Raw genomic sequence first — 10,573 nt, 5'->3', positions numbered from 1 at the left:
GGATTCCAAGTCTGAGACCAGCCCAGGCAACTTAGTGAGACCGTCTCAAAATAAAAAAGCAAAGGGCTGGGGATGTGGCGCAGTGTTCAGCACCCCCGGGTTCAGTCCCCTGGTACCACAAACAAGAACCAAAACAAAAACAACCAAAACAGTATAAACCTTGGAATGCACTGAAATTGAAACTCTTGTAGAGAAATGGGCTTTAAAGCATCACGCATATTTGTCCATTTCCTGTTTCTGCCCCCACATTTGTTTCTGGATACTAGGTATATCCTAGAAGTTACGATAGAATGGTGGCCCATTCCCTGTTTGGAAATGTCAGAATTCCCTAGAAGTAGAAGCAATGATATTTATCCTACATGTATTTTATAGATTCTCCACAAGTCTTGCCAGGACATGTCCTTTATCCTAGATAGTAAATGTTAAGAGGGAGAAATTGCTATAAATATAATCGATATGCTGGAGAGAGTAGCGATTCTGTTCACAGTTGAGTGGGACAGCCATGAAGCAGATGAAGTTTGATTGAATATGCAGGTAAAACTTGGTCAGCGATTCCTCCCTCCCTCGGATTGAACCCAGGGGTGCTCTACCACTGAGCCACATTCCCAGTCCTTTCTATTTTGTGACAGGGTCTCATGAAGTTGCCCAGGCTGGGCTGGAACTTGGGTCCCTCCTGCCTCAGGCTCCCAGGTCACTGGGTTTACAGGCATGCACCAATGCCCAGCACACTGCTCACTTTTCGGAGGAGGAAGAAAACTAATAAAGCAACCCAGCAAAGCCACTTCCTTTGGTTTGCTGCCTGTGTAACAATGACTACTAATGTTCACTTTATAACCATGAAAAATAAGACAGGGTTATTGGGTATTAATGTGATGCTAAGGGAATCTAGAAAGCTGAATTTATTGAATATAGACATTTTCATAGAAATGCTCAACACTTATGAATACATCAAAAACCATACTTTATTTTATGTATAGCAATACAATTTACATATTAAATAACACTATAATAGAATGATTTGATATAGTTTTAAACAGAAGAAAAAAGGGAAAATTTCCAGGTTACAAAACCCCTCCCCCCAGAACAAATAAAAAAAAAAAAAAAATCACTTTTTCCAAATGGGTCAATGCAACAAATGTATTCAGTGACTAATTATGTCTAATTCCTATTGCACAAATGTTCAATGGAATTAAAAAGAAAGCCCAACTTTCACAATCACTGCCTCAAAGTAATAACACACGTTGGATTCTTTTGGAATGCAGAGATGGTTCTTGCTACTTCAATACACAGAAAGTTGAATTCACATATCCACCACAAAAAGAAAGAAAGGAAAAAAACTACGACGGAGTTGAAACTAGAAAAAAATTAGCTTTATATGAAAATATAAAATTCTATGATTATATACCATAGATACAAAGTTTCCAGAAGATGCTTACCCAAGCAACAAAATATTTACAGTTTTAATGGTTATAGCTATTTCAAAATGAAGTGAAAGGAACACGATTCGACATGAAGGCTGGATTCTTTAGAAACGATGGCTGCTTGCTAGTTTCAAATGTCCTAACAAAAAAAGGAGTCACTACCCCAAATGTTGGAGAGTTGCGACATTTTATAAAATTGACTGTCTCCTTTTTTGGAGATGTTTATTTCTTAAAACTCAAGATATTTTTCTTGAAATTAATTATCCTCTGTAGAAAATGCTTCCCTTTGCAAATATTTAACAAAAATACTAAAAACAGTTTAACAGCTAAGACAAAAAGTAGAGGCCAAATACCATTATTACAATTCCTTCCTATTTTTAGCATGCCTTCTTTCTAGAGATTAGGAAAGCCAGTATCGCATATTAAATGGCAACTAAGGGAGAAAGCGCAAAGGGTAAAGTGAAATCACAGCTGCTTTAAAAAAAAAAGAAAGAAAAAAAAAAAAAAAAAAAGCAGGCATTTTTCCCTTCATATAAAAATTCACTGGCACCATGTGAACAGAAGTTTTGGAACATAGGAGTTGAAAATGTATTTTCCAGTATAACTGCTAAATCCTTAAGATAACTACATTTTGATTATTTTTCTCTTAAATTAGGATGAGATTGGGTCTCTTTATTTTTTGCTTAGAATTAGTAATATGTATCTTTGGTAAGTTGGTATCTATATTTTAATTTTAAATATAGTATATATGCATTTAAGGAAAAAGTGGCAACAAGGCAGTTGTGCTGTCATTAGAAAATAATGATTAAGGTTATTTACTGATTTCAGTGTTACTCTGGGCTAAACACTCCAACAGCCAGACCGTGAACACCATAACCCTTCTCTGTCCTTACTGGACTCTTCTACTTGAAATGGACTCTAAAATCTCCAAGTCATAAAAAAAAAAAAAAAAAAAAAATTAGGAAAACCAGTGATCTACTCTTCGTCTTTTTGAAATTCAGATGTTAACTTTTTTCAGCGTAAAAGATTGGTATCGTGGCTGTCCGGCGTGAGAAAGTTCTCCTGATGGCAAGGAGCTGTCTCGGTTGTCCAGCACAGCTACCTGGTCTAATCACAGCCATTCAGTTTTGAATGATGTGTGCATCCTGTTCAAACACACAGCTTACTTGGTTAAAGTAGCACACTCTGACTTCTAAGAACGATTTCCTTTCCCCTTGAGACAAGTGGTAAAAACCTTGTCATGTCCTTAAGCAATGTGTTCAAACACCATCTTTGAAACTCTCTGCCTCTGGAAAAGATGTAAATTTATTTTTTTGCCAATGAAGAATGAATACCAGTTGAGGATGTACTCTGGTGAAGGTGAGGGACTAAAGATAACTGCTCCGGGTAGTGGGTCTGGACCACTTTGGCAAGATGGGCTAACAGGTATTGCTCACAGTTCAGTGAGTTCAGATCTGTAGACTTTGGTTGATGTCTGCTGTAGGGGTACAGATTGCTCACAGAGAACTTCGAAGCCATCTTCATCATGTTTCCATCCTATTTGCTAGCTGTCTGAATTATCATTATTCTGATACACATGTAAGAGTCACAAAACTGGGTTGGAGGGTATGCATTTCGATGCACTGAGCCCTCTGTAGATAGCACAGAAGGGAATACTTGCTATTTGCCTCCTAACCAGTGTTTATTAAGAAAAAATGACTGTAGGAGAGACCATGAATTCTGATTCAAATATTACTTCTGAATGTCAAAGCCACTGTACTATCTACTGAAAAACATTAGCTCATGTCAACACCCTGCACAACTAAAATACCCCACTTAATTGACTAAAAATCTCTAGCTCTTGCTGTCATCTGAAACTTTTCCCTTCCAAGTCCCTTCAGCCTCCTGGCAGTAGTAGGGTTCCTACTTTCAAGCTTTCCTTGTGTTAGGCAGGGAGTCACTCCTGGTGGGAGCAGAGGGGCTGTAAAGGTGTCTGTGTCATCTAACACACACGACTTTGCAAACTTTGTTCACTGGAACACTTTTTCTGAAGATAGCCTCCATAGTTCTTAAAAAGGAGACTATTTTTTTGTAGTTAAATTTGTGTGATGAGAGGACATGATTAACCCTGATGATTATGTAGTTCATGAAAACTCTGTTGTCCTAGCCTATGCATTGAAACCCCTGGACTTGGTCCACAGACCCTCTCTCCTTAGCAACTCCTTAGCAACTTACAAACACCATGTAGGCCAACTCACGATGAATAGAACCGCGGTGCTAAACATCATTCAGGCTTTGACGCCCACCCTGAAAGTATGATAGCCGTCACTGTGGTCTTTCTGTCCAAGTTGTTGGCATAAAAAATAAGCCAAACTCTCTCTGTTCCTAATAGGCCCAGTTCTGGTGATATCAAGTTTGATAGAAGCTGATGCTCAAAAGCAAACATGCAATAGAAGAAATAGATTTCAACAAGTAGCTTATTTTTTCTAACAAACTCTATTCAAATTTCTTAATATTCCTAATTTTCCATTATGTACTACAGGGTGAATATGGTTCCCGAGGCTGGACCAAATAACTTCCTTGGGCTCTCCAATGATTTATCAGCATCTTTTACTGAAGTGTGTATGTTCTAGAGACTAAACTACAGAAAAGCATTTGAAGCTGTCTCCTTTTAAAACTACCTGAAAATGTAGATATTACTTTTTGTTCAAGGTTCTAATTGTCTTTTTCCCAATAAGATCTATCCATGTCTGGAAATTTAAGTAGTCCCAAGACTTTTGCTAATACAGTATTTTTCAATTTAACCTTCCATAGAAGAATGTATGTACTTAAGAAACTTATTATGAAATGTTTGGCAAAAAAGGAAAGAATGCTAACTGTATAGGTAGTTTTCATTACATCGCTATATGAGTAAGGGGATTTTTAGAGAACTAGTTTCAAAATTATACACCTGCAATAAGTGAGGTATGGCATTATAAACCAAGAAGCATTAGTAGGGATTAATTTAAGGTTCTCATAACAGTTGTGGAAAACATTGCCATCTTGCTACAGTAAAAGATAACCCTGATTTTAGGGTGTAGCTATTTCCAGGAGTCAAAAAGGAAAAGAACACACACTGTCCACATAGCTACTATGAAAGCTGTAATACAGAGTTATCCTTTATTTTGACACATTTTCGAAAGCTGTGAATATAACTTTGTAACTAATAAGAGATGTTCACATGAAGCAACTCTTAAGCCTTCTCATTTCTTAATGAATTTCTTAACCATCAAAAATGGAATCATTTTGCCATAATGTTGACAGACCCTCTCAGTAGCTCCCAACAGCCTGTTCTGTAAAAGAAAACAATGCTCACCCACGCCACTAAAATACAGAAGGCATTCAGCATCGAACAGTGCCTGAAGAAGAGGACGGAGAAGTACAGCTTTGCCTGCTAGTAGAGCGACTGCGTTAGCAACAATGACAAAAATCAAGATTCACTGTCAGGACAAGGGCCTTCATCATACTGAACTAAAAAGTAGCATGTTGTCATGGAATGTCACATCAGGGTTTGCTTTAGTATTAGATTATAGGCAGTAACACTGATCATATAGTGCAAACTAGGTAAAATTGCGTTTCACTGTGAAATGAACAGAGGTGCAAATGCTCAGTAGGATACCATTAAGACATAAAATGGCAAAAAATAAATATCAAAACTTTTATCAGTGTAAAAAAGTAACTGGGTTATTGTATAACCTAGAGTCTGGCAAAAAAGGCCTCAAAAAAGTTCTGTCTTCAGAAGTTTACAAATTAAGTGCCCTTTCAGGATTCCAGTCACACCAGAGACTCCATGCTCTCTGCAGGGTCCGATTCATCTGCAATAAGAACAGCACCGTTTTTGTCCACTGTCATGGGACCGTTTCCATTTTCTTTAGTGCTGACCAAGCTGAGCATTGCTTTATAGACGAACTGGTATTGTTCCTGAAAAGCAAGAGGAAGAGAGTGTGAGCCAAAAGAGCTTAGTCATTTCATCCAAGATGGAAATAGCAATTAAAAATGTAATTGTGAAAAAAATACTAGAGACACAGGAATAGCAAAACGCTATCTAAGAAAAAAAAATGACTTGAAGCCAGGCATGGTGGCACATGCCTGTGATCCCAGCTACTTGAGAGACTGAGGCAGAAGAATCTCAAGTTCAAGGCCAGCATGGGCAACTTAAAAAGACCCTGTTTCAATAAGAAACCAAAAAGGCTGGGCTATAACTTGGTGCTAGAATGCCTCTGGGTTTAAACCCCAACACCACCCCCAAAACCTAAAGGTCATTGAGTCTGACATAACTCCATATCACATTTTTTTGATCTGTTAGTCTGGAATGAATATTTAATGTTAATATTTCATAAAGATAATGGAATATCTACATCTTACAACAGAATTCTGTACTCTAAGCAGGGTTTCTCAATGGCAGTGTTAGTGACATTTTGGGCTAGGTGATTCTTTGTTGTCTTGGGCACAGCAGGATATTTAGCAGCATCCACAGCCTCTACCCACTGAATGCCAGAGCACCTTTCTGTCCAGTTTCAACAACCAAAGAAAGTCTCCAGACGCTGCCAAATGTTCCTTGAAGCCAAATCACCCCTAGCTGACAACCCTTGTGCTCTCTCTAAGTGTGAGTTGGAGTTTCAGCTGATGTAAATGTTTTGTTTCCGTGCAGACTACTCACAATGTCTGTGAATACTCCAGGTCTCATAAGATTGATCATCTTTGCAACCTGAAACACATCCACAGCGTTTTCGTTCTCCAGCTGCTGGGACAGGGTAGTAAGGGCACATAGCATTCCTGCTGAAACTGCTCCGTACCTGGGGGGGAACGACACCAGATTTACTAAGAGACTGAACTTACTAGAACAAAATACCATCACACATTTCCTTAGAAATTAACTAGGCTGTTACTCACATCTATTCTAGAAGACAAAAATGGGCGAACTCTGGACAGGGGGATTTAGAGGCGGGCATAAAGGTGACATTTGTTTATGAATGTGCAATCTCCTGAACTGCTTCATCAGATGCTTAGCTTATATCTACTATGAAATGAGAGCTTCAAAAGTAGACTCGGGAGAGCTACTGATTTGATGTATAGGAAAAATGGTATGAGATCCGTAAGTGCAGGCTGTTGGGTAAGTAGCAGGTGGTGAAGGGTCGGGAAAAAATGTTTTAACAATCTCAAATGGCTAGATGGAACTTACACATGTGAAAAATAAAAAGTCATGCGCTGGATAAAGACGTTTCACTTCACCATGGACAGCACTGAGGGTCCCTTAAGATTAAAACAAAGCTGTAAAATTCCTCTTGCCTAGTGATGTCATAACTGTAGTAATATCTTAATGGAACATGTTCCGTGTGTGTGTGTGTGTGGGGGGGGGTGCTGGTGTATGTACACCCACTGTGCTGCCAGTCGTACATAAAAGTACAGCACATAACAAAAAAATACTTGGCCCCATCTCTGGGGCGTGTGTAAGTGCACTCTGAGGTGTTCCCACAGCAACAGAGTCGCCTGACGGTGCTTTTACGTATTTTTTCCCTCTTGTCTAGTTTCTCCTGTCATCACGGTCATTTTTGTTTTATTGGAATACGGTGTAGTTCAGATGTAATCAGACGATCCTCATCATTAAGTGACATGCGACCGTACGTGGTTCAGAACAGTCAAAATTTTCAAAATTAGTTTCATCTAAAGTCATTATTTTGGGCAGTGAAGAGGAACTTTCCTAATGAGAGGAGATTCCATAAGATTGTGGAAAAATAAATTTGGTTCTCTTTGTTTCACAAAAAAGCAAGATCAGGCTCGGACTTGAGTTCCCACGTGAGTGATGAGAAAACAGATGGTTCAAGGTGGTGCTGCTGGCTTGGGGTAGAAGTCAGACTGGTGTTTAGATGCCCCCTGCTGCTGCTCTCTGCAAAACTACCAATTGTGGAGTTCCTGGAATCATTCTTAAAATGAAAATATTGTGTTTATATCATTCATATAAATAAGAATGAAGGCCCCCTTAATTGCCACCCAATTTTTCAAGGTAAACTCTCTAGAGGTGAACGTTTCCGTACAGACTTGGGTCCAGCTCGGCACCACATCTGCAGCGTGCACACCCGGCCTAGGGTGCAAATTCCTGTTTCTTCCTCATCCTTCTAAACTTTAAGAGCGCTTGCCGCTCTGATAGGTGAAAATGTCCGTAGTATATGTTGCAACTCTTTTTTCCCATTTCCTTGATTCTCTTACCACTGTGATCATTTTTATTATATTGGAGTACAGAATAGTTTTGATATAATCAAGTTTATCAATTTTTTTTTTTTTTTTTTTTTTTTTTTTAACTTCTAACAGTTCTAATGCTTTTCCTGGCCCAGGATCATAAAGAGGTTCTCCTGGGGCTGTAGCTCAGTGGTAAAGTGCCTGCCTAGTGAGTGTGAGGCACTGGGTTTGATCCTTAGCACCACATTAAAAAAAGCTTTTGTGGCCAGCTACAACTACTAATATTTTCAAAAAGATAGTCTCCTCTATTTTGTAATTATTTTTTACATTTGATTACTTCATTCTGAGTCTTGTTTTGATGTAAGGGAGGGATCCGATCTTAGTTTTCTTCCAGTGGATAACCAGTTTCCAGCATTTGTTATTGAATACTCTGATCTCTTCTCTGACACTACATTCTCACATATGTAGGCTTGTTTCCAAACTTTGTCCCATTTTCTCTATTTTTTTATGCTTGCCCACATTTTTTAATTCCTTAGGTTTTAAATAGGCCTTGATATCTGATAGCTTCCATAATGACTTAGGCTTTCTCTACCTTTATTTCACATTATTGTTAGTGTTTCAGATATTTTACCAGTGTTTTTGGTGCTGGGGATTGAACCTGGGGCCTTGCGCATGGTAAGCACGTGTTCTAGCTACACCCAAGCCCATACATTACAAATGCCTCACTTACACATTCATTTCCAGTATTTCTATCTGCTTCATAGTGTTTTTGAAACCAAGTCGTCAAGAAACACTAAGGATTTTTGATAAGGTTGCACTGAATATATAGATGGAGTTGAGGAAATTCGTTTCATTTTTTTGTTCATTAATGTGCTTTTGTACATATATTTAGGTCAGTGAGGTCTTAGAGTTTTCTTAATGGTCATTTCCAGTTTCATAGTAGGTTAATTCCTAGGTACTCTAGACTTTTTATTACTCTTCTTGTGACATTTTTGTTTGGTTTCAGTTGATTTATAGGAAAAGTACGAGATGGTGAACTTGTATTTGGTCACAGAGCTGAACTTGGTTTGACTTCTAGTGAGGTGTGGGATTTCTCTATGGTTGGCCCCGTCTCTGTCTGCCAGTAATGCCAGTCTCCTCTTTATCTTTCATTTTCTTCTGTCTTTGGCTTTTACTCCCTTGGCTAGAACCCTGAGTTCCCGTGTAGCACTGGGAGTAGGTCGGTGTGGGTTAGGGTGTGTTTTTTATGGTCAAACTTCTAAGTTTTCACTACAAAATAAAAGTATCTGTTCCAGGCTTCTAGTAAATAGTTATCAACTCGCATAGGATGCTTTTCATTCTTAGTTAGCCGAGAGTATTTGGGGGTGATTATTTTATTGAATGCTTCCTGTTATCTTGATTTTTTGGAATTCCTTTAATAATGTCACGAATTTGTTAATAGATTTTTGGTGACATTTAACCAGCTACACATTTCCAAAATTAATCTTGCTTTGTAATGTGTAATTTTCTTAATATATTGGGTTTTATTAGACAATTTAAATTTTTGTATCCATAATCAGACATGTAAGATTGTCCTGTATGTTTCATTGTGCCAGCCTTGTCTGTTTAAATCAGGTTTTCATAAAGTCTTCTCTGTTCCTGTCTAAATGGAGCCTGATGTAGGACTTTGTAGGTCTTAATAACTGGAGAACCTTTCAGTAACACTGTGGTGTGGCTCTGTTCTCTGGACCTGAGGCTGAAGAAGCAGGGTGTACTCAGGTTCACCAGCTGGGCAAGCACCAGAGTTAACTAGAGCTTAAATTTCAGGGATACATGTCAGTGGCTCAGAGCAGAGGTGGGCATATACTGTGTGTTCAGTAAGCATCGTCTTACTATGCATATCATCAAGGCGTAAAATTCAGAGCTGTAGTTATCTTTAAGCTTTTAATTCTAGAAAATACACATAAATGTACACAAAAGTCCAACAGTGCAGTAGCCTTCATGTAGCCTCATCCAACCACACCTATCACTGGCTCGGGACTCTCGACTTTCAGCTGTGTCCTCTTCTGACATAATCCCAGGTATTTTATTAATAATTATTTTAGTACCAAACTCCATTAACAATTCTCAAATGTTTTCAGTGTAACTACAGAAAATGGTAGCTTTTTTATCTTAATCTTTTATTAGATTTTAATTATTGCTTAAATTTTACTGTTTGTTCCTGTTTCATTACTGTGTGCTTTTGTTTAATTTCTTGTACTTTTGGGGGATTTTCTTTTTTTAGCCTCTTGAGGTGAAAGCTGTTTATATTTAATCTTTAATAGATATAATTTGGGCCACACATTTTTTTTTTTTTTCTCCTGAGTGTACTTAAGTAGGATGGAGCCAAGTTTTTGAAATGCAAAGCCTTCATCATCTAGTCTTTAAGTATTTTGCAATTTCTATTTTGGTTACCTCTTTAACCCATGAATCGTTTATAAGTAATTCTTGGGGGTAAGACTTTGGGCCTCCAGGCATAAGAATTTGGGAATCTTATTTCATTGCTGATTACTACTATTAATGCATTGTAATCAACAAGTGTGGCGATGTATGGCATCCATGTTTTAGGAATGAATGGAAATTTCAAATTTTGGCTTATATTTAAAAGAAAAAAAGCATTTGAAAAGCCTGTGATATCTCCCTACAGTTTCTCCTGGATGCAGACTTCTCTCTGATGCTATTAGGTCAGGTGTGTTAACTGCTGTGGCATTCAGATCTTCTGAGTGTTATTTTCAAAGTACCATATCCTGATGGTTCATTTGAAGACCTCAACTCTTTATTTAGTGCCTATAAAACCTCAGCCATTACTTCTTCCTTTTTGTCCTGTCTTATCTCCCGGTGGATCACCTCTCAGGCAGATGCTAGTGCTTCTGTATCTAGCCTCCACATCCTGATTTGATTTTTAGCTCAGCACATTCTGCTACCAGTCCATCTCTTAG

At 38.2% G+C, this 10,573-nt stretch overlaps 1 protein-coding gene across 5 annotated transcripts in view; it reads right to left on the bottom strand.

Annotated features, from left to right (window-relative positions):
- Nucleotides 1–944: 944 nt before the first annotated feature.
- Nucleotides 945–10,573, bottom strand: part of PTPRG (protein tyrosine phosphatase receptor type G) — a 718,545-nt gene continuing 708,916 nt past the window's right edge. For all 5 annotated transcript variants that reach the window (XM_079114370.1, XM_079114369.1, XM_079114371.1 and 2 more), the window contains 2 exons: nucleotides 6,100–6,235; nucleotides 945–5,360 (listed from right to left, as the gene is read on the bottom strand). In XM_079114370.1, the coding sequence (XP_078970496.1) occupies nucleotides 5,214–5,360; nucleotides 6,100–6,235 (283 nt within the window). In that variant the 3' untranslated portion in view covers nucleotides 945–5,213. The remainder of the gene's footprint in view (nucleotides 5,361–6,099; nucleotides 6,236–10,573) is intronic.

The sequence above is a fragment of the Sciurus vulgaris genome, assembly GCF_902686455.1.
Source record: "Sciurus vulgaris genome assembly, chromosome: 16".
Lineage (NCBI taxonomy): Eukaryota > Metazoa > Chordata > Mammalia > Rodentia > Sciuridae > Sciurus > Sciurus vulgaris.
The sequence above is the reverse complement of the archived record's forward strand: the minus strand, read 5'-3'. Positions and strand labels throughout refer to the sequence as shown.